The sequence below is a fragment of the Hordeum vulgare genome, chromosome 4H (genome assembly GCF_904849725.1).
Source record: "Hordeum vulgare subsp. vulgare chromosome 4H, MorexV3_pseudomolecules_assembly, whole genome shotgun sequence".
Taxonomy (NCBI): Eukaryota; Viridiplantae; Streptophyta; class Magnoliopsida; order Poales; family Poaceae; genus Hordeum; species Hordeum vulgare.
Window position 1 is genome coordinate 599,457,739 of NC_058521.1, and position 23,644 is coordinate 599,481,382.

The following is a 23,644-nucleotide window of genomic DNA, read 5'->3' on the forward strand; positions in this document are numbered from 1 at the left end:
CCAAGTTGACATCACATGTATGTATTTTGCCACACCTAGCTAGTAGGAGTGGTAGATAGTTTTGGGCCAATAATATCCCAGTGCACACGTACATTGGGCGGTGACGTCGGGAGCGGCGCCTTTAGTTTACATTACCCTTTTGATCTCACCTCATTTGACTCTTAGCTCCTTGGCCCCTTGCACCCCTACCCTGCTAGCGACAGTGGAGTGCATGCCGCTCCAACCCTGTCCTCCATGCGCGCCACCACCACCCGCCCGAGCACTACATATACCCCCGATCCACGACCGTCCTCCTCACTACTTACAAGCCAGCAGAGCCCAGCACCACACGTACTGGTGCATGCACACTAGCTACCTTCCAGGTGCAGTGCCACTAACCTTAGACGATAGATAGCTCGATCTCGATCTCGATCTCTCACACCGGCAGCCAGCCATGGCGCTCGCGTCTCTCCCCAAGGTGGTGCTGGGCTCCTTCGCCTTCGCCGTCTTCTGGATGATGGCGGTGTTCCCGTCGGTGCCGTTTCTCCCCATCGGCCGGACGGCGGGGTCGCTGCTCTCCGCCGTGCTCATGATCGTCTTCCACGTGATCAGCCCCGACGACGCCTACGCCTCCATCGACCTCCCCATCCTCGGCCTGCTCTTCTCCACCATGGTCGTCGGTGGGTACCTCAAGAACGCCGGCATGTTCAAGCACCTCGGCACCCTCCTCGCGTGGAAGAGCCAGGGCGGCCGCGACCTGCTCTGCCGCGTCTGCGTCGTCACCGCGCTCGCCTCCGCGCTCTTCACCAACGACACCTGCTGCGTCGTGCTCACCGAGTTCGTGCTCGAGCTCGCCGCCGAGCGCAACCTGCCCGCCAAGCCCTTCCTCCTCGCGCTCGCCTCCAGCGCCAACATCGGCTCCAGCGCCACCCCCATCGGCAACCCGCAGAACCTCGTCATCGCCTTCAACAGCAAGATCTCCTTCCCCAGGTTCCTCATCGGGATCCTGCCGGCCATGCTCGCCGGCATGGCCGTCAACATGGTCATGCTGCTCTGCATGTACTGGAAGGACCTCGAGGGCGTGGCCCCCGACGCCGACGGCAAGCAGATGGCCGTCGTGGAGGAGGGCGGCCGCTCGCCGTCCGTGGCGTCGCTCAAGAGCCCGCACCCCTTCAACGGCACCATGGCCGACGACGGGAACGAGTCGATGATGGAGGAGAACCTCTCCACCAAGCACCCCTGGTTCATGCAGTGCACGGAGCACCGGCGCAAGCTCTTCCTCAAGAGCTTCGCCTACATCGTGACGGTGGGCATGGTGGTGGCCTACATGGCCGGGCTCAACATGTCGTGGACGGCCATCACCACCGCCATCGCGCTGGTTGTCGTAGACTTCCGGGACGCCGAGCCCTGCCTCGTCAAGGTCTCCTACTCGCTGCTCGTCTTCTTCTCCGGCATGTTCATCACCGTCAGCGGCTTCAACAAGACGGGGCTGCCGGGCGCCATCTGGAACTTCATGGCGCCCTACTCCAAGGTGGACAGCGCCGGCGGCATCTCCGTGCTCTCCGTCATCATCCTCCTCCTCTCCAACCTCGCCTCCAACGTACCAACAGGTATACATACGCATGCATGGACTTTTTTTTACTACAAACATGTACACAAAATATATAAATACTGTATATAGGAGCATAAAACACACGCACACCCCTAGCTAGCTAATTTGTCACATGTAGAAGGGTCAAGGGTGACACACTGAAGCACTCAAAACGGTAGAAAATATCGATTAAAAAGCAGGGGGTAACAGAAAATATCAATTGCTGCATATTCCAAACAAATCAAAGTAGCAATTGATTATGTTGGTGCGGCTGCACGCATGCATGGTTTTTCTTTTCGAATACAACAAGCAAATTTTAAAGTATGATGAAACGGACCAAAATTGCTGTCTAGTCATCACTCACTCACTAGACTCTAGCGAGCCTAATTAGTTAATTTTGGTGTTTTTTGTGATAGGTGACCAGTGGCCAACATCAAAAGATCAACAAATTTAGTAATTTTAAGAAGATTAATTTTATCCTCACCCACTTAAATACTCTAACTATCACTATCAATCTTATTTTAGAGTTGTAAATCAAATGGAAGCTCCGGCGGTCAGGGACGATTCTATGGGGGGGGCCTAGCCCCCCTAACAAATTGATTTTTCTATTATAATAGTGATTGTTGTAGCCAATTTTTTTTATTTCATATGAACTTTGCCCCCTTCATGTACAAACTTGCCCCCCTATGCTTGCATGTTGGCTCCGTCCCTGCCGGCGGTGTAAGTGACGGTCATGTGTTTTTGGTATGTGCAGTGCTGCTGATGGGGAACGAGGTGGCTACCGCGGCGGCGCTCATCTCGCCGGCAGCGGTGACGCGGTCCTGGCTGTTGCTGGCGTGGGTGAGCACGGTGGCGGGCAACCTGTCGCTGCTAGGGTCAGCAGCGAACCTGATCGTGTGCGAGCAGGCACGCCGGGCGCCCCGCAACGCCTACGAGCTCACCTTCTGGAACCACCTCATCTTCGGCGTGCCCTCCACCCTCATCGTCACCGCCGTCGGCATCCCCCTCATCGGAAAGATGTAGCCACCCTATGCATCTACCAGCATCGCCCACACCACCGCCGCCGATCCAACTATATGCAATATACACTTTAATTTCCTTATATATATATATATATATATACCAGCAGCCTGTACATACGTACGTGCATACACAAGCGTATATACGGGCACTTTGTACGTACGTACATACAGGTCCTAGCCTCCGTTTTCGTATGTGTGTTAATTGCTGCGTGCGTCGTTGATTAATTAGTATATGTATGTATGTATGGTGAGAAGAGAGGGAGAGGGAGATGGTTATCATGCACGGTGTGCTAATTAATTAAGCAGTGCACTGTGGACTGTACTGGTGATTGATCTGCATGGATTAATGGATTTGCTTCATCAGACCAGAGAACACATATGTTATATATGCAAGTGCAATATATGTGGTTGCATGTGTTTGCATGGCACTTGAAGAAAAAAGAAAAGAAATCTCCTGTTGGTTTCTCTCCTAACTAATCATTACTACTCCCTCTTAAACTAATATAAGAGCGTTTAGATTACTAATCTAAACGCTTTTATATTAGTTTATGGAGGAAGTACATCATAATTAAGCTTGTTTGTTACTAGTACTAAGATATACTAAAAGTATTGTTAGGCAGCTGTTGGGAACTCCCAGAGACAGGGAATCAGCTGGTCCTCTGTCTCTTTGTTATAAGAATGGTGACAATCAAGCAAGTAAGCGTCTCTTTCCAAATGGCAAATCTCACTGGCTTTAGTTTTGTAGTAGTATAAAAGGCAATCATAGTATCCAACACCTGTTCTACTGGCATAGTATAGTTTAGTATTATAATAAAATTAACCTCATGCTGTTTGTCTTGCTACCAAGACAGCAGCCTACCCAACAGAATATACATATTAAGAGGGTATTCCCATCTTGCAAACAAAAGCAATTATCATCAATGTTTTCTTGCTTCCAGTGATCTAATTAAGGTTGGGAGACAGAGGGGTGGTGAATCCACACAAGTGTGTTTTCCTTCAAGTCTCATTTATGCTGCAAATATCCCGCCGGTCAGATATGCAGCTTGTTTGCCATGTACTTGTGGATCAAAGCCTCTCCTCAAAGTTGAAGCTAAAATAGAGTAATTATGAGCAAAATCATACGCGTTTCCGCAAGTGTTGATGATGGTCAGTTGGAATTAGTAAGGATCTATTCTCCAAAAGATGATCATTTCCCCTTTGTAGAAAGAAAAAGAAAGGTGGCGATATTTTAAACCTTCAGGCCCCAAAACCCAAAGTTACGCGTCCTAAACAGGGCTTCAGGTTAAGAGCAACAAAGAAGAATCTTGAAACAGAACCATAGTTTGTTCAGACCCTTAAATTCATGAGCTGGAACTTGATGTCTAGTAATGTAGAATATTTAGCGCAAGCATATACAGCCGGTGATAAACAAATCCTGTAAGATTGAGTCTTAAGCGTGTATATATATGCTTTCTGTGTCGACACTTAAATATTCAGAAGTCTTATCTTTGCCCCACATTCGGCATTTCAAAAGAGAAGGTGCCGAATACACGAGGAAAAATATCTGATAAATATATTCTCCTCACTGGCAAGAAAAAAGGTCAACAAAAGCTACATTTTATTAACGACCTCTCTCTACAGGAAATGGCTAACCAATCCCAACATAGTTCCTGCTATAAAACTTCATATCTTGCTAACCACCCCTCTTCTATAATTCACAGGGTGATGCGAACCTCGCCTGCTCCAATGCCCATCTGACAACACATTTTTAAAATTGGTGGAATACTTTTAAGGATGATGCAACCTTCCTATAGTGCAAATGGACTTCCTGTGCATCTGACAACACATTCTCCACTTCATAACATATAAATATCTACATCATAGTTTAAAATTGAAATGACATTTCAAGGATGATGCATGCAGGCATGCCACTACGATGCTAGCGTTGCGCATCCGACAACACATTTTTTTGCTACTGTATAAATATCTGCACAATAACAATATTTTCTAGGAATGACGCTGGGAACTCACCTGCTAACAACCACCATCACACATGCCAACTGCACCACCATATAATTATTGCTGATGCAGGCGCCAATTGAGCATATGCAAATGCAGGCTTGGAGAGTTTCCCCAGCGACCATGGCCACGCATGACCTGCACAAGTGCCACCGCGATAACTAAATTAACTCAAAATGTGGTAAGATAAGATATCTTTACGCATCACTTGGGAACGTAGAAAGTATCTACGGAGGACTCCAGAAGTTGTTGTGTCGCAATCCTAATAATTGATACATTGCACAGTTACCAAAATGACAGTTCAGATGACATTTAAGCCATATCATTTTACAGGATGGAAATATATATTTTACAGGACATAACCTGCATTTATTGTTTCTACTGTCTAGATGACAAACCAATTAAAAAGAGAGAGCATGCTTATTAATCAATTTTGATACATCTACTTATCTTCACACTAGAGGTTGACCTTTTCAGCGTAGTACTTTCAGTAAGGTGCCATGTTGGCGATGAACTCTTTTCAGCTAGCTGACATCATGGTACAGGACAAATGATAAGACACAGAAGGCATTAGAATCCATAAACTGATTTTAAGGAAAACGCAAAGAAAAATATATATCAGAAAACATCTAAAGTAAAGCATAAAATAAAAATGAAATGCACTTTTGTACAATACTGTGAAACCGGAATTCTGTTCTCTGAATAAAGAGGGACCAATGCATTAATTGGTATCGAGATATATTCACTTGAGGCATTTACGAGAATGGCGTTTTGGCTCCCGGGAGCCATGGAGGCCTTTATTTTTGAAAAATTCAAATTCAATTTTTATGGTTCAAAAAATTCTGAAAAAAAATATGCATGTATGTAAGGATGTAACCGACATGTGTGTAAAATTTCAGGTCAAAATACTTTAAAACGTGATCTGTACAAAAAAGACAAATTCATGGTCTGAAATGATGAATAGTAACATGTGTTAAACAGCCTCAGATTTGTCTTTTTTGCACAGCCCTCATTTCAACGTATTTTGTTCTGAAAATTTACACACTTGTGTATTATACCTTCATTTATCTATGTATTTTTTTTCAGAATTTTTTGAAACATTAAAATACAAATTTTCACTGAATTTGAAGTTTGAATTTAAAGGCCTCCAGTGAGCTCGGGAGCCAAAAGCAATATTCGGGCATTTACAGGTTATACACTGCGAAATGACCGGCTACAAAAATGTTTCCTATACTTTAGGCATCTAAGTACAGACTGGCTGCTGCAGCCTGACATCAAGTATTACATACAGTAACCAGAGCGAAGCTATACGCATGATGGCTGAATGTATGCATATTGCCAACAATTTCTCAGCAGTCATGTTTGCGCGTCTCCATGTGTGACCTGCGGAAGAGCAGAAGATTAATTACTGTTGCAGCAGAGGGTGGAAGGAAAGAACATCAAGTAATTCCATGTCTAGTAAACTTACAAATTAAAAGAGGGGTCATGAGCACCGCAAAGTTGTACAACCATATCAATCCTGCTCTGAGGCAACCAACACCCTTTGGTAGTGCCAAATCCAAGTCACCATATACGGCTTTATGGGTTGCCACCTGACAGAAAACAGTTGATATGATGAGTATCGAGAAGAGACATACCTAGCACTAAGAAACTTTACTGTCTCTACCAAAATCTCTACACAACACGATCTTCATAGGATGAATACAAATCTGTTCTGTTTTCTTTCAGGTGGGCGGGACTGATTGGAGGAAAGAATGACATGAGCGTCCTACTTGAACAATGTGTTAATAGCACAAGCTTTATTCCATACAATGGCTTAACTCTTAACATGGTCAACTGTTAGACAATCATTCCTAGCCAGACACATTGTTCCTGTGCCAAATTATCATGCTGATAAGAAGGCAGAAGTTCGATGAAATTATCATGCATTGAAGGGTCTCAGCAAACACACATACATAAGAGGAAATGAGCTCACCATCTGAGTAAAAATAAAAGTACATGCTACAACAGGTCCAGGACATCTGATAAGGCAGCAATCGTCAGAATGAACAAACAGTACAACAGCCTGGTTCACTATGCTCATTTGAAGGAACAAGGCAGCTCTAGTTTCTTCATCGGAGCCCATCAGCGATCTACCTTCGAATTTATACTGCTCATGTACTACAACATCAGCTAACAACTTCAACACCAAAACAACGTATATAAACCGGAAGAAAGAAAGCTCACTGAAACGAAGTCTGTAAGTGTTGCAGCCCTGAAAAAAATGGCTGTGCTAAGAATTATGTAGCTACCAGAAACAACACCGCTTGCAATGATTTTCTTAACTCTCCATCTATCTGGTGAATTACTCAGTTCCACCCTTTCGAATAATGTTGCAAAGGATGTACCTGCAAGTCAAGAGGACAATAACAATTGAACACTAAAATGAAGATACAAATAATACACTCCCACCGATCTATAATGCAAGTATTTTTAGCATTTTCAACTTTAACTGAAATGTAGATCCTACTAAGGTCACATTGAACTTTTTCTCATGTTGTTCCTATTTCGCTGCTCATTAATTGAGCCTGTAATTCAGGAAATTATGATATTTGGGAGGAAAGAAAGAAAATTGTAGAAATAACTGAAGGGTAGTATTGGCATTGTACATACACCCTTAATTCTTGTGGCCAAGTCTAAAAGGACATATATTCTGGATCGGAAGGAGTATGAAGTAGATTAAGGTTGTGGGCATTTTGCAGTTGAGACTCACAATAGCTAAAAGTGGAGATCACCAAAGCCAGGAAACTTGACAAATTAAAGTTCCACAAGAGTAAAATGACATGGATACCAACCTTCAATAAAATTAGTGATCGTAGTTAGCATTGCACAATACAGTCAATTATAAAAACTATTAACACAATATACTGTCATAATTGTACTCACAAGATGGACAGTTGATGACACAGTGTAGATCTGCAACAAAAGCAACATATTGCAAGTGATCAGCCATCTATCATGATTTAGACACCAAATACCATGTCAGCAACCAAACATTTTAAATGCATTCAAATGACTTACCGTGTAACCCCTCATAATCTGACAGATCTCCCTACTGATTTGCACAGCTGATGAAATAGGTAACAGGCCAGGCTGAGTCAAAACAAGATCAGATTCACTTTTGGTGTAATCAGTGGCCTCAGCTACTGAAATTCCAATATGGCTTTCACCTATGGCATCATGATCAAGGAATTCATACCCAACCATTGCACAACGACATCCGAAATCCCTTAACCTTTTCACTATATCACTGTTGTCCTCTGCACTAATAAATCAAGATAGCAAAATGGTAAGACTAGTGCCTTTGTGCCTTCTGCAAAGCAAAGAAAGCCTTTATATTAAAAAAGGGTGTGCTGTTGCTTTCTTGAGAGCATAGAAGTACTACTCAAACTGTACACAATAAGCAGAAAATTCTTCAAAGATTTCCTTTGGCAGGGGGGACAGCAGTGTGAATAATGGATGTCGCTCCAAAGATAAGAATATACCTGGAAAAAGATCGGAAATCCCATTGACGTTTAAGTGAACTTCTCTGTTATTACGACGTAACTCAAACACCGAGTGGGCAGGTAACACATTGATGCCTAGTTTTCCAAGCTTTCCACATACTTGCTTTGTAGTCAGCAATGGACTTTCTGAGGAGAGAAAATGAACTGTTTGCTGAAGAGCTATGTATTACAGGAATTGACAATAGCTGAAGCAAGATAGCTGAATGGCTGAATGGCTGAATAACCCGTGAGGATTCTTATATCCAAACCCAAATCGATAAGGCTATCAATAGAAGCTACACTATCACTTCTAAGGTCATCTCTGAAAGGTAGAAGGCCAATGAACTCCCAGCATGAGCCTATCTGGAGGAAAATAATAGAAATTAAATGACACATGCAATAAATTTGGGCATTGCAGAATGCTAATGTGAAATTCAGTTGCACACCTGGTGTCCTACAGCTATGGCTTGATACCCATCAAGAGCAAAATTATCCATTACCATGCTTATTTTCTCTTTGACTGCTCTGCTGGAGCCACATTGATGAGCCACCTATAGCATGAAAACAAAAAATGACCAAGGAATGAGCCTGTACTAACACAATATGTGGAAAATTGCAAACGCATGCATGGTGATGGCAGTGGGGCTTGGTTGCTTGTCTCTATGTTTTTTGACACGGTGACTTGCCTTCGATGGATCACCTTTGAATACGCAGCACTTGGCTCCGTTGCTATCAATGTATGTAGTTAGGAACATCAACTTCAGTGCAACAAAGAAGCGCTCATGGTGCTCTAAGACCTCAATACCAGCTCTTGCCTACATTGTCAGTATGCTTGTTAAGTTTATTAAACATTAATACATATAGGAACTAAAAGACAAAATAGTGAGAGAAAAGGAACCTGTTCGGGATCATCCAAGAGGCTTAGAACAGCTGCATCAATTGGCTCTACATAGAATTCATGTTGAGATCTTGATGCTCGTGCAGCTAATATAATAGCTTGATCTTTGTCAACACCATTAGCAAACAACTCGATGTTGAGATCTTGATGCTCGTGCAGCTAATATAATAGCTTGATCTTTGTCAACACCATTAGCAAACAACTCGATCTTGTCCCTTGAAAAACAGGGTTTATTACACGTCAAGGTACCAGTCAAGTTGAAGAGCATCACATCCATGCTGGCCAGATCTTCGAGTGCAACTGTTCCTCGGCTAGCAATTCCCAGGAAACAAAGCCTTAGAGATCCCAATGCCAATGCCAGGTAGATGACAACAGGCATTGCCATTGGAATCCCACCAATCAATGGCATAAAGTGGCAATTGTGCAGCATGCCCCCAGGGCTGTGTTTGCGGAAGAGCAATATTAAGACTACCTCAGCAAGAGTACCAACAAGTATAAGGGAAAAGCAAAAGCAGCCAGCAACCATGATTCCTTCTTTAAGTTGCCCCGGTCGAGCATAACGCTGTGGGTAGAGTCGCAGTGTGCATCTAGGGATGCCGCTGCCAGTCGCAATAACAACAGCAGTCCCTTGGCCACATGACACCGTCCAAGCATAATATATGAGGAAGCCATGCACACAGTCAATAGACCTTTTAGCCCAGCAAGTCATCGTGTCAATTTTCTGAAACCGGAGGACACGAGCATTGGCAGGGACAATGTCCCCAACCTTGAGAAATATGATATCCCCAGGGACCAGATTCGTTGCGTGCACATCTATCCAACTCCCATCTCTCAGCACCTTGGCCCTTGGTGCGTATGCTTTGGCCTCCAGTGGTGACTTAGCATACTCCACAGCAAGCTTTGCAGTAATGCATGCTATTGAGGTCGTGGCTAGTAAAAAGATGAATGCGGCCAGCATGTAAGATCTCTTATCAGCTGATGCGACGGCGAGAGATACAACTGTAGTTAGTACAGTAACCCATGACATGGAATTAAGTATCGCACAGACCATGGTCTTGTACTCAGGAAACACATGATGCCATCCCCAGAGCGAGAATATCGTCTTGTACTCAGGAAACACATGATGCCATCCCCAGAGCGAGAATATCGTCATCAGGAATACTCTGAACATGCTGCCCTCCTGCAGGGGCAATAAATTTGACCTTATGAAGCTGCATTTTATTCATAAACCTGTAAACGAAATGATACTCTACATGACCTGGCTAACAATTGCTTTCCAAATTAGATAGAAACTGTGGATGGTAAACTAGCTACTGATTGCTATGCCTTTTTGTATCTCCCATCGAGAAGAGCTAATAACCAACCGTTGCCTTGATCAGAATGGGTGGAGAGAGGTGAGCTCGGTACTACTGACGAAGAGGGACTCTCTGGGTTCTTGGAACGAGAAATAGGATATCTAACTGTTACCACATTCCGCTGTACCAGTATCCCCGGGAGCCATCTTACAACACAGTATAACAGAGCGATAGGTTGACTAACATTCACTGTGTTTTTCGATCAATATTTAACAGTGTTACTCTAACTTGTAAAGCAGCACAAGATAATGTGAATTTCGATCAATATTTACACGGTTGTCAAGATTCAAAATGACTAACATTCACTTGTGGCTGAAGTATATTCATCAAGTGATTATGCAACTCTGAAGACTGAAGGAACGGGCCAGAAATGCCGGTATCGTTCAGTTAGCTATACTGAATCTGAATTCTGATTGATTAATGGGTGAAGGGAGAGAGGCGAGGAGAGAGCCCTCACGTGGTGGGGGCGGGCGACGACGTTGGGCCCGTGGAGGCGGAGCCGCCGCGGCGCCTCGACGGCGGTGAGCCCCGTGGCCAGCCGCCGCAGCACCTCCTCCTCATCCACCGTCTCCTGCACCCACCAACGCCACGCCATCATCCCCAACATCAGTACAGGATTACCCGTGGAGGGTCAGCGAGGGAGCTCGCTCTCTCTCTCTCACCAGCTCCGCCATTTCCTCCGCCGTAGCCATCCCCGCCTCCGCCTCCGCCTCCGGGCTCGATCCTTGAAATGGCGGCCCAGTCAGTCAGTGGAACAAGAGCAAGAGCCAGGCCCAGCTACTACCACTACCACCTCTGGTGGGCCTGGCGAGGGAGCATCCTGGTGGGCCGGATGGGCGAGGCAGATGGATAAGGCTGGGGGAGTAAGTCTGTGAGTGAGTGAGGAGGGGCTGCACCCGCACCAGCACGCGCTCCCGTGTCGCTTCGGCTTCCTCGGCTCGCCATTTCCCGTCCCCATTCCGAACCAAACCAAACCAAACCAAACCGCAGGCGCACGCCCACCAACCAAATAACACCACACGCCTCCCCCCACCCCACCCCACCCCTCCCCTCGCCGCCGCCACTCTCCACCGCCGCCGCCGCCGCCGCGGGGTCCGCCCGCCCTCCCTCCCTCCCTCCCTCCTCGCCGCCTCCGCCGCCCCCGCTCCCCCGAGGTACGCCCGCCGCCGACAGCCCCGCTCCAGTCCTCCCCGCCGCCGCGCGCCGCCGGGCCCCAGCTAGCTAGGGTTTTGGGCGGGGGCCCCGCCGCGGGGTTCTGGGATTGGCGGCCCTCGCAGTCCGCCCAGGGTCCGCCGCGCCGCACCCTTCTCGCCCCGCTAGGGTTTAACCCCCCATTTCCGGGCGCGGTTGCGTTTCGTGCGCTGTTTAGGGTTCGGGCCTCGTTCCCACCCCGCCTAGGGTTCCAGCGCCCCCCGCGTCTAGGCTCACTTGGCCCAACGGGCGCCTCAGGGAGGAGATTTCCCTTGTTTTGGTTACGCGGAGTCGTGGAGAGTGGGATTTCTCGTGTTTTTGGATTGCTTCATGACTGATTCCTTGCACGCCGATGGCCATCGAATCCTCCAAATCACACTACATCTCTGCGAGTAAGGTGCACAGATTAGTTTTTCCAATCTGTCCGTCAGTCTTCAGCCCACGGAAGAATACTACTCTGGAACCAGTAATTAAACTGACGGGATTCTGTTACCGACGAGTTAGTCCTGCTTGACATACCACTCATCTGTTGAATGTGGAATCTAATCTATTTGGCTGGAATTGCATGTTTATATAGTTATATTGCGCAACACCGATGCATCGGCCCAGCTGCATATTCCCAAGGGATAGCTGTCTTTGTTTTCATGTAGCAATTTTGATTATGCACCACCTTGAGTACGAGGGTTTCAGACATAGTCTCTGTTCCAGAATGCCTATTACTTGCTTGTGCACTCTCGTGGTTTTCCATCTCTGCGATTACTTATTATTCAACATTTGTACTTGACAAAATCCTACTACTGGCATGCATCCTTTTACTTGTTCTCTCTGTTGTGTAGTTAACCAAATATAGTGAGTCTAGTAAACTGTGTTGTTGAAGAAGGCATTCATTCCCCTAGTTGCGAACACGACCATTGTATTAATCCAAAGAAAAATAAGGTCACCTGGTCACTCCATTTCTGAAGAGTAAATAAAGTATTATCTTATTTTTGCACACGGTAAAATTTGCAGAGTTAGTTGGCGACCGTGTGGAGGAATACCTGCAAAGGAGTCGCTTGTAATTTTTCTGCTGCATTCAATTCCTCCCATATATTTTTTCTGGCATTGGCAAGAATGTCAGAAAGTGAGTTATCAGTAATAAAACCAGAGGTATGACCCTTGCATTTATTAGTTTGGAATTTGTTTGCCTTGGGGGAAACATACTCGTTACTAATTTTATTATCAACTTGCAGTCCTTGAAGACTTATATTTGGCTTCAGTGCTTTGATGGATCCATACAGCAAGTGGAGGAAGAGGTTGCCATGTTCTGCCCTATGATATGTCGAGAAATTGTCAAAAATGGCACAGGGTCATCCAAAAATCATGCTATTGCTCTCCCAGAAAGAGTTAATCCATCAAGTTTGAGTTTGATTCTTGACTACTGTCGATTTCATCAAGTCCCAGGGCGCTCCAACAAGGTACCGTATGTGGCAACTTCCTGGCCTCTCCTTTGCCTTATTTTATTGCTTTCCCTTTTCTGCATCTTTGACCCATGGGCATCGTGTAAGTTTAGATTGCTATATACTGTTTTTGTTTCCTTCTTAATCATCTAATCTTATGGAATTACTTTCTCACCATAAGGATGATTGTCTCAATGCTTCAACTATTTTACTTGAGAAAAAGGTTCACTGACTTGGATGTTGTTTTCTGTTAGGCTTGCATATTTTATCATAGTTGACAAACTGACCTCTGGTCCAGTTATCTTATTATGCTTTTCGTTTATTACTCAGGAGCGGAAGTCATTTGATGAAAAGTTTGTTAGGATAGACACCGAAAAACTTTGTGAGCTGACGTCTGCAGCTGACAGTCTTCAATTAAAGCCATTGGTTGATCTTACTAGTCGAGCACTTGCTCGAATTATTGAAGGGAAGACACCTGAGGAAATCCGTGATATTTTTCATTTACCAGATGACTTAACGGAGGCATGCAAACTTTTCTCTTTGAGGATCAGCAGGAGTTCTGTTTATTAATTTGAAACAGCACTTACTGTGAGCTTACAATACATGCAGGAAGAAAAATTGGAGCCACTGAAAAATTTAAACGATGATCCCAGGATTCGCTTATTGAATCGATTGTATGCAAAGAAACGGAAAGAACTACAGGAGCGCCAGAAACTAAAGGTAATTCTGATAGATTTCACCTATTTCACCTATTTTGCATGCTTTGATATGATATATCATGTCAATGCTGTTTGTCTCTTTCCTCTAGTCGTCCTGCTCATGTTTGAATTTTGCATGTTATGTTGGGTTTGTTTCAGGATATTCAGGTAAAGCAAGAGCAAAAGGATGAGCGATCTTTGGATGAGTTACTATGTTTTATAAATGGGGATGGAGGTATGTAACTGCACCGAATTATTTTGGCTACATGTTAATTCTATAGTAATCGTAAATTGCTAACAGACGTTGATGTCCTGAACCAATGCATATGGCTTAGCTATATTTCAAGGATCTAGTTATTACCGCAGTGAATGCATATGCCCATAACTCCCTGCCAGTTAGGAGTAATTGATCATTTGGTCAGTCAGCTTTTCATGAGCTGCCAGTTACGGACTTTATGTCTGACTGGAATAATGATTGTAATTGGCTTTCGAAAGTTTGTTAGCCTAGATTAAATTGTTCCAAAATGCGGTGTGGAAACCTTGGTACTGTAAAGCAATAGATTATCTGTGTGATTCACTGCCCAGTAGGAGCGGTAATAAATATATTCTTGTTAATGGGACAATGCGGGAGTAGTGTGATGGTTCTAAGAATAGTGAGCCGCAGGACCAATCTATTTGTGATGTCACATCTATCAGGCACTTCTGATTTGTCAACTAATGTTAATTATTTTGTTGCTCCCTTTTGATGTTCTCCTGTTATAAGATTGACCCATTGACTGAGCTTGGTTACCATTGCAAGTTAAAGTGTTAAACCAGTTACCTACAATGCAAGCATGCAACATAGAAACATTCTCCATCGGCTTTCCTCATAACAGTACCTAGTGATAGCATGTAAACAGCTGTCCACTTGACTGACAGGTTCTGGTGGTGGGAAAGCTGGTAAGAATAAGAAAAAGAACAAGAGAAGGAAGGATCCTAAGAACCTCCCAAAGGCTGACCCTGAACATGTAAATAAGGTATCCTGTAACCTTGCATTTTTCAGTGTATGCTATGTGAATAATATTTCATTTCTTACATTTTTCTATGTGTTGAGTTCAGGACGAAGGTGCCCGTGCGGTTTCATGCAATGTGGGTGCTGTTAATAATATTTCTAGAGCTCCTTGCCCAAGTTCAGATGTGCAAGGTGATAATGAGTATCCCTTTGAAGATGGTGATCTTGATGATGGACTTGATCCTGCAATGCAGGAAGAGCTTGATAGGTGAGGAAACTATCTCTCTCTTCTGTACTCTGTTCAGGCCCTTAGCTTAGTTTCTGATTTACTATGTTGACACATTTCTGTTTTCTGATGGGTCAAGTGTTATGGGCCACTTATTGTGCATCTACTGTTGTGTTGCTCGGTTACAAATACATGTTATTTTTCTTAAATAGTGAATCCCTTAACACGTTTGTGCTCACTAGCTGTTCAATAGAAGTTGCTGTGTTTAGAATTCAGAACTGAGGATAGATCAAATGGTTCAGCTGTAATATGGAGCAAGCTAACTGTTTGCTAGTACTTGGACTCATTGCTGTTTATATTTGATTATTCTCTATTATGTGTACTGAAAACGCTATTGAAACCATTTTACTGCTCATATGCCTGTACCAAAGCCCACATGCGAATTAATGGCATGCTTCATTTCTGAACAAACAGGGAAGTAGAGGACTTCGCAAGGAGGCTGAATTCTGTTTGGCCTGAAAGAATGCATTTGGGTCAAGAAAGAAGAATTGAGTCACAGCTGATTGGTGGTAATGGTTCTCTGCAGAGATTTTCTGGTAATTTTTTCTATATAGAACAGTTGAAACGGTAGCGAGTAAAGAATTTAGCCTCTAAATGTTGTTTTGGAAGGAAAAGTTTTTTATGCATATATTATTGTCTTTTAAGGAATAAATAAATAGTAACCCCACTAGAATCACTTGGTCTCAAGGGCCGCTTGGAATGGGTGTAAAATTTGACTAATTTTAAACCATTCCAAGCAGGTCCTAAAGGACTGTGTTTGGTTAGTCCAACGTAAAGTATGAATTATCTCATTCTTGCACCAGCTCATTCCATATATGGGTCTTGTAATCGAGTATTTGTATAATTGTATTTGCCTGCAGGGTTCAATCACAGGTGAATGCTGTGTGGCAGGATGAGCAAGCTGAAGCCTAGGAAATTTGTGCACATACAGCTTCGAAGAGAGGTAGAGACCGAAGTGAGCAGCTGCTGCCGAAAAGGCCTTGAAACTCGGAACCGAGCTTGCTGACAATGTGTATCTGTTTCCCTTTGCCATTTTTGGCGCAGGGTCTGGCTCGTCAAAGTTGGGATGACGCATAGCAAGGTTTTAGATAGATCAAGGGGGAAAATTTTCCGGTCCGGTCGTGTTATTTCTTGGATAGCGTTTGTTCATTCTGGGTTGACTCTGTTTTTTCCGTTGTCGCAATTTTCCTGGACAGAGCAGAGTGTGCAACTGTAAGAAATGATGTCATCACTGCTGTGAAAGAAATTCCGTTGGTTGGTACTTTTGCAATGCCTGTTCTGTTTGCTTGCTTGCTTCTTCCTCCTGATGGTACCCAAATGTGTGTGTGTGTGTGTGCGACTTCTCACACTGATCTGAGTCGAATTTGCTGACGTTGAAATGTCGGCAAGGCATGCGTCGCTGCAACAATCTTGCAACGGCCGTCTAGTTGAACCACCTTCTGTTGCAACAATGGATTGAGCAATGTTGCTGCTGCCGTAGGATCATTATTACATATCTCAACATTTGTGCATGACAACATCTGTTTCGTGAGAAGACAAATGCTTAGTTCATGCGGTTTGAGTCCTTTTCACTGCGAAAAACCACCACATTGAAGCGTGGTTTTGCAAAAAAAAAACTCGTTTACAAAATCTTTGCAGGTAGCACTGGTTTTTGTCCTAATCATTTACAAAAAACATCTAATCACCCCTTTTAACCTTTATTAAGGGGATGTTTGGTTACACGGACTTATTAGGGACTTAGAACTTATAAGTCCCTTTAAGTCCAATCTAAACCAAACAAGAGAGACTTATAGGGACTTAAAGTCGGTATTTGGGACTTATGACATAAGACTCTCAAAAAGGAACTTATAGTTGTAATATGATCTTTTAGTCCATGTTAAGTCCTAGGAACCGAACAGATAGAAACTTTTTAGGGACTTAGGACTTACAAGTTGAGACTAAAAAAAGTCCTAAGACTTATGAACCAAACATGACCTAAGACAGGTGGGGTCGTTTTCTGACGATGTGGTGTAACGACCAGTAACTCACTCCGTCGCCGAAGCACCGCGCAAACGCAGGGAGTTGGTCAGCGTCTCCCAGGGCTCTCGGCAACGGGGTTCCACCTCCTGGCGTTCGCCTTCGTGTAGGTGTTCCAGGCCTTGACGCCGCTGCTGTGGCCGCTCAACCTCTGGCTGCCTGCCACCTCCCCCAGCTCTGTGCCGTTGTCTTCGGCGAGGTCGCCGCCCACGTCGCCGCGCCCACGCGAGGCGCCGGGTCGACGACGAGGAGGTCCGCCGACAGGGGCTGCTCTACACCGTGTATTGAGACGATTTTTTTTTCTTCAGTTTTAGTTGGTTTCCTGTTCTTCCGCAACATGCTTGGTCATTTTCTACCCCTGATCGAGCGCGAGCTGCGTGATGTTTTTCCCGAGCAGAGCATGCAGGAGTAGTCCTCGCTGCTTTCCTCCTCGTACTCCATGGCGGGGCGCGAACGGCAGGGACGGCGGGCACGGCACCGCTGGCGCGGCGGAGCAGCAGAATTGCGACCAGCGGCGGCGGCGGCTCGGGAGAAGAACAGAGAGTGGGAAGAACAGAGAGAGTGAGCCCAGATGCGGTTACGATGCGGGTTTGACTGCGCCGCCGCGTCTGTTGCCACTGTAGCGCCGTGAGACGGCGTGAGCTCGAGCCGTTACGCCAGGTCGTCAGAAAACGGGCCCCATTTGTCATAATGGAGGTTAACTGGACTGAACAGAAAGTTTGATGTTTTTTGCAAATGATTAGGACAAAAATCAGTAGTATCTGCAAAGATTTCGTAAAAAAGTCTTTTTTGTATAACCAAGCTTCAATGTGGTGGTTTTTTGCAATTCACTTCATTTTCACGCTCTTGTGATTCTGCTGGCATCTCCGTGTCCTTTAAATAACTTGCAACCTCCACTGGCACATGCACAAGCACAAATGGTTGAGCCATTCTAAACATAGGTGGCTCAGGTCAAGAAGAACACGCTACCTCCGACGATGACGGCGAGCCCCATATGCATGCACGGACAGGCTCGCCCCCCGTTCAGGGCATCCACCGACATGGCCGGAGCATCCTCCCCCGTTTGCTGCGCCCTCTCCTGGCCTGCCCTATAAAAACAGGGCAGCGAGAAGAGACACAGCACACGCAGACACGATGGCTTCTTCGTCCTCGTCGGCGCTGCTGGTTGCGGCTGTGTTGGCCGTGGTCGTGTGCGGCGCGCACGGCATCGCCAAGGTTCCCTGTGGCCCCAACATCACGGCGACCTACGTCAGCGAGTGGAAAGACGCCAAGACGACGTGGTACGGCAAGCCGACGGGCGCCGGTCCCAAGGACAACGGCGGCGCCTGCGGGTACAAGGAGGTGGACAAGGCCCCCTTCTTCGGCATGACCTCCTGCGGCAACGTCCCCATCTTCAAGGACGGCCGCGGCTGCGGCTCCTGCTTCGAGCTCAAGTGCACCAAGCCCGAGGCCTGCTCCGGCGAGCCCACCATCGTCACCATCACCGACAAGAACGAGGAGCCCATCGCGGCGTACCACTTCGACCTGTCCGGCCATGCCTTCGGCACCATGGCCAAGAAGGGCCAGGAGCAGAAGCTGCGCGACGCCGGCGAGGTGGAGATCAAGTTCCGCCGCGTCAAGTGCAAGTACCCGGAGGGCACCAAGGTGAACTTCCACGTGGAGAAGGGCTCCAGCCCCAACTACCTCGCCCTGGTTGTCAAGTTCCTCCAGGGCGACGGCGACGTGGTGGCCGTGGACATCAAGCCCAAGGGCAAGGACAAGTGGATCGAGCTCAAGGAATCGTGGGGAGCCGTTTGGAGGATCGACACACCTGACAAGCTCATCGGCCCATTCTCCGTCCGCTACACCACCGAGGGCGGCACCAAGACCGTCGCCGAGGACGTCATCCCCAAGGGCTGGAAGCCCGACACCTCCTACGAGACCAAGTGAAGTCAAGAACAAGATGCATGACTCTTCTCTTCCGTCCAGCTTAATTCATTCATTCATTTTGGCTCAAGAAGAAGAAGAAGAAACCAGCGAGACGCACATATCATATAGGAGTCCTGCATCTGCATGCATGACGAAGGTCATTCGTGCTGTCTGTATAGGGAGAGGGTCATTCATGCATGGACACCTAATACTTTGACGTCGAGAACTTCTGAGGTGCAATTTATTAGGAGGCAACCACCCAAGAATTGGCTTGCTCTCCCGTGCGCCCACACTCTCGGCCTCCGTTTCTTTTATGCATCTAAAATTCTAAATCATTTCATGACTATGAACAGATTTCATTTGGATGTTTTAAACATTAATGAGGTCCTTTATTCCGCAGTAATACATTATTCATGCCCGTAGTCTCGGTTGATAGAGTAATCTAGTAGTGCTCTAAAATGACATTTTTTTTGAAGAATATTGGTTGTTCGATTTTGTTTTCGTCTCCCAGAACACCACGGATGTCATCTCTTTACAAATATTCGCACATTGGTAGAACACTTGACCATATATATTTATAATATTCTGAATATTGTTTAAGAGTTTACTGCTTATAGATGTGCAAATGAAACCATGTCCACCAATAACTGCAGCGAAAAAAGAAAAATCCAGGAGTGATTTTTTTTACATATTTTCATAATTCAGTAACGGAAAAAAGTATTCATGTCTTCTGAACTAAAATCATGGTAATTAATAAAATGTTCACATATTTATTAAATCCTCATGAAATAAAAAAAATGTTCAAATAATTTAAATGATTTTCATGCATTTTGAAATGTAGTGACATATTTGGTTTTTACTATTTATTGACATATTTATTTGATGATATTCATGTATTTTGTAGAAGTTTTCATGCCTCTTCAAGATGTGTTCAAGTAAAATTTTAAAAATGTTCACAAATTATACTCATTGTTAGTACATTTTAAATAACTCATTCAACTAGTCTTTATTTTACATATATTCAGAATTTTTTTAATAGTCATGTACTTAGGAAAACTGTTCAGCCGTTCGAAAAACAGTTGAGAGTTGTCAATCCCTTATAGATTGTTCGCCAAGTGAGAACTGAAAGCAACAAAGTAACAAAGCAAAATAAAAGCGGAGGTGTAAACGATGGATGTGAATAGACCCGGGGGCCGTAGTGGTTACTAGTGGCTTCTCTCATGAAAGCAAGTAGACGGTGGGTGAATAAATTACTGTCGAGCAATTGATAGAACCACGCAAAGTCGTGACGATATCTATGCAATGATTATATCTATATGCATCACGTCCAAAACAAGTAGACCGATACTTTCTGCATCTACTACTATTACTCCACACGTCGACCGCTATCCAGCATGCATCTAGTGTATTAAGTCCATAAGAACAGAGTAACGCCTTAAGCAAGATGACATGATGTAGAGGGATAATCTCAAACCAATGATAAAAACCCCATCTTTTTACCCTTGATGGCAACTACTTGATGTGTGCCTTGCTGCCCCAACTGTCACTGGGAAAGGTCACCACATGGCAGAACCCAAAACCAAGCACTTCTTCCATTGCAAGAATCATAGATCTAGTTGGCCAAACAAAACCCAAGACTCGGAGAGACTTACAAGGATATCAAATCATGCATATAAGAAATCAGCAAAGACTCAAATATATACCATAGATAATCTGGTCACAAATCCACAATTCATCGGATCTCGACAAACACACCGCCAAAGAAGATTACATCGAATAGATCTCCATGAAGATCATGGAGAACTTTGTATTGAAGATCCAAGAGAGAGAAGAAGCCATATAGCTACTAACTACGGACCCGTAGGTCTGAAGTGAACTACTCACGAGTCATTGGAGGGGCGATGATGATGATGAAGAAGCCCTCCAACTCCAAAGTCCCTCCGGTAGGGCGCCGGGAAGGGTCTCCAGATGAGGTCTCACGGAAACGGAAGCTTGCGGCGGTGGAAAAGTATTTTTGAGGCTCTCCTGATTTTTTGTGGAATATTTGGGAATTTATAGGCCAAAGACCTAGGTCAGGGGCGGCCAGGGAGGCCACAAGCATGCCCACCGCCGCCTCCCCCTGGTAGCGGAGTGGGGGCTTGTGGGCTCCCTGGAGCCCACCTGGCCTGGCCCAAAGGCCCCCTGATCTTCTTCCATTCGGGAAAAATTCATTTCGGGGTTTTTCTTCTGTTTGGACTCCGTTCCAAAATTAGATCTGAAAAGAGGCAAAAACACGGAAACAACAAGAACTGGCACTTGGCGCAGAATTAATAAGTTAGTCCCAAAAAAGATATAAAAGGTACATAAAACAACCAAAGAAGACAAGATAACAGCGTGAAACCATAAAAAATTATAGATACGTTTGAGATGTATCAGTGAGGTGGGATTAAACTTCCACCGCACCTCGACCGTCCAAGGAATAGCCCTTTAGTCCCGGTTGGTGGCTCCAACCGGGGCTAAATACCCCCCTTTAGTCTTGGTCCGAGTTACCAATGGGGACTAAAGGTGAAATTCACCAGCCGAAAGGGCGAGATCCCAACCCTTTAGTCCCAGTTGGTGGCTCGGACCGGGACTAAAGGCCCCCTTTAGTCCTGGTCGGAGCCACCAACCGGGACTAAAGGTGAAATTCACCAGCCCAAAGGGCGGGAGCCCAACCCTTTAGTACCCGTTGGAGCCACAAACCAGGATTAAAGTGATGCGTATATAAGCCAGGAAAATTTTCAATCCCCATCTAGTTCTTCAATCTCCTCCTCTCCCCTGACGGCGCCGACGACCACCTCGACGCGGCCAAGCTGCCGAACCTTGCTGTCCATGCCCTCGCCTCGCCCTGCCCCGACGCCGCCATGCCCTACCCCTCTGCCCCAACGCGCGCCTTGCCCCGACATCGCAGCTCCCCACGCACCCGCCCTGCCTTGATGCCGCCGCACCCCTGCCCTAACGTCGCCGCTCCACAGCTGGCCAGGTATACTCCCTCTTCCCTCCCACCCCTTCGCTCCCTCCTTCCTTGAATATAATTTTGTTGTTAGCAACTTGATGTTTGCTTGTTTTAGATTATACATATGTGTCACCTGAGCATTTTAACTCCTCTTATGCCATTCGTTGACGAGGGCAACTCTCGGAAAAGATTCATTTGAGCTCATTTACTCACAACTAGGACCCGTGGCACCACATGTTAGGTTTAAATGTTTTAGTGACATGTTTTTACCGGGCGTATACGGCTGACCCTCGGTATATATAACAACAAGTTATGGCGCCGTCAGTTGCAAACGGTCATGCCACATGCCTTCTCTTTGCCGTGCATGTCTCTCGATGTCTGTGGCGTTTGGAGTGCATTGTTTGGTCGTCGTGAGCCACTGTCGGCAAAGGTACTTAGTTGCCGTGAACCCATGTTTGCCGAGGGTGGATCTCGACATATATATGTTTGCCGAGTGTCGGGGATATAACCCCAAGGTGTAGCCCGCCCGATGGGGCCGGGTCAAGTCATGAGGATAACATGAGAATATGGGCGGGATGACTTAGTTGACGAGCTGCCAAGTGGCCCATCACCAGAAGTCGATGGCTTAAAGATATACAAGGCATGAGATGCGAGAAGCTTTCCTAACCAAGGAAGAAGGACAAGATAGATTTGTAGTAGGACATGGGTTTTCGACCTAGACTCCATTGTAGACTTGGGGCTTCTACCTATATATAAAGGAGAAGCCTCAAGCCAGAAAGATCAAGTAAGAAACCCTCGAGAGCTAGGTTAGCGATTCCGCACCCTTGTAATCGATATTCCCATCAATACAAACACAAAGCATGGCGCAGGCTTTTTCCTCCATCGGAGGGTCCGAAACTGGGTAAATCCACATTTCCTTTCCCAACCAACCCCTTTGAGTCGCCACACCACGACAATGGCCTCGCCACAAAGTCCATTCACGAGGACATTTTCCGTGACAAAACCACGGTAGTTGGCACCTATCGTGGGGCTATCGCAAGGTGGATTTGAGTTTTCGGAGGGGTCTCTTCCGAGATTCGAGAGCTACATGGTAGGTCATATGACCAAATGTCGTCATGGTAAAATCTACATCGATAATCAAACTGGAGTCCTGATGCCGACTCAATCGAGTATGGGTATCGGGTTCCGTCCGGCAATATTCACATCTTCACCGATAAGATCAACGAAAAGCAACTCGAGCCGGACAACAGTTGCGAGCTCGTCGTGCCGGCATGCTGCAGGTGGAGCAGGATTGACCGAAGCCATGTCATGGCGAAGGACGTCAAGTCGCCTTAACGCCATGACGACAGGGACACTAAGGGCCAAAGTGACAACAAGCATAAGCGTTTTGAATTTGGGTTGGAACTTTCAGATACTACCAATGCCTGCCCCAAAACCCATCGACAGAACAGTCGCCCTAAGGACTGACGAAGGGACATGATGTCCGATTTTGAGTCCGCGCTCAAAGCGCCCCGCCCTAAGCATGGCACTAAGGAGAAGCGAGCCAAACATGCATGGGAGGACTGTTATATCATGCAGGGATTCCAGAGGAAGACTCTTGAGAGACACCCCAAGACGCGTTGGAGTCACGATTCCCCTGGTGGGTCACATGGATACTTTGGAAAGTTAGGAAGTGGTTAGTATCACGTCTTCACCACCAACGCTTGCATGCGAGATTCAAAGGTTAAAAGGAGAACTATTAGCATGGCCGAGCTGACGGTTCTAGAGTACCTCCGCT

At 45.8% G+C, this 23,644-nt stretch overlaps 4 protein-coding genes across 7 annotated transcripts; 3 read left to right on the forward strand and 1 right to left on the reverse strand.

Moving 5' to 3' along the window:
- Positions 1–278: 278 nt before the first annotated feature.
- On the forward strand, positions 279–3,057 carry LOC123449943 (silicon efflux transporter LSI2). Its single transcript, XM_045127316.1, has 2 exons — positions 279–1,589; positions 2,325–3,057. Exons 1-2 carry the CDS (start codon positions 434–436, stop codon positions 2,591–2,593), a joined length of 1,425 nt encoding a protein of 474 aa, XP_044983251.1. The 5' UTR covers positions 279–433; the 3' UTR covers positions 2,594–3,057.
- A 2,645-nt stretch (positions 3,058–5,702) lies between these two features.
- LOC123450892 (putative ATPase, plasma membrane-like) lies at positions 5,703–11,312 on the reverse strand. Its single transcript, XM_045127937.1, has 16 exons — positions 11,270–11,312; positions 11,030–11,091; positions 10,765–10,938; positions 9,221–10,192; positions 9,013–9,147; positions 8,713–8,929; positions 8,615–8,665; positions 8,360–8,473; positions 8,115–8,261; positions 7,651–7,889; positions 7,516–7,545; positions 7,343–7,424; positions 6,817–6,977; positions 6,566–6,739; positions 6,059–6,182; positions 5,703–5,973 (listed from the first exon to the last, which is right to left on the reverse strand). The coding sequence occupies exons 1-16, from the start codon at positions 11,310–11,312 to the stop codon at positions 5,834–5,836; spliced, it is 2,865 nt and encodes a 954-aa protein (XP_044983872.1). The 3' UTR covers positions 5,703–5,833.
- Positions 11,313–11,343: 31 nt separating this feature from the next.
- LOC123449944 (SKP1-like protein 21) lies at positions 11,344–16,239 on the forward strand. 4 transcript variants are annotated; one of them, XR_006632054.1, is made up of 11 exons: positions 11,501–11,521; positions 12,567–12,704; positions 12,788–13,012; positions 13,325–13,516; positions 13,604–13,714; positions 13,852–13,927; positions 14,611–14,708; positions 14,791–14,951; positions 15,384–15,505; positions 15,830–15,912; positions 16,014–16,239. XR_006632054.1 is itself a non-coding variant. In XM_045127317.1 (10 exons), exons 2-10 carry the CDS (start codon positions 12,669–12,671, stop codon positions 15,844–15,846), a joined length of 1,038 nt encoding a protein of 345 aa, XP_044983252.1. In that variant the 5' UTR covers positions 11,344–11,521; positions 12,567–12,668; the 3' UTR covers positions 15,847–16,239. The 4 variants fall into 4 exon arrangements, 3 of the variants coding, with proteins under 3 accessions (XP_044983252.1, XP_044983255.1, XP_044983253.1); XM_045127317.1 differs by having other exon boundaries at positions 11,344–11,521; positions 15,830–16,239; XM_045127320.1 differs by having other exon boundaries at positions 11,499–11,521; positions 15,384–15,478; positions 15,830–16,239.
- Positions 16,240–18,100: 1,861 nt separating this feature from the next.
- LOC123447478 (major pollen allergen Hol l 1-like) lies at positions 18,101–19,273 on the forward strand. Its single transcript, XM_045124083.1, has one exon. The coding sequence runs from the start codon at positions 18,120–18,122 to the stop codon at positions 18,912–18,914; it is 795 nt and encodes a 264-aa protein (XP_044980018.1). The 5' UTR covers positions 18,101–18,119; the 3' UTR covers positions 18,915–19,273.
- The last annotated feature ends 4,371 nt before the right edge of the window (positions 19,274–23,644 follow it).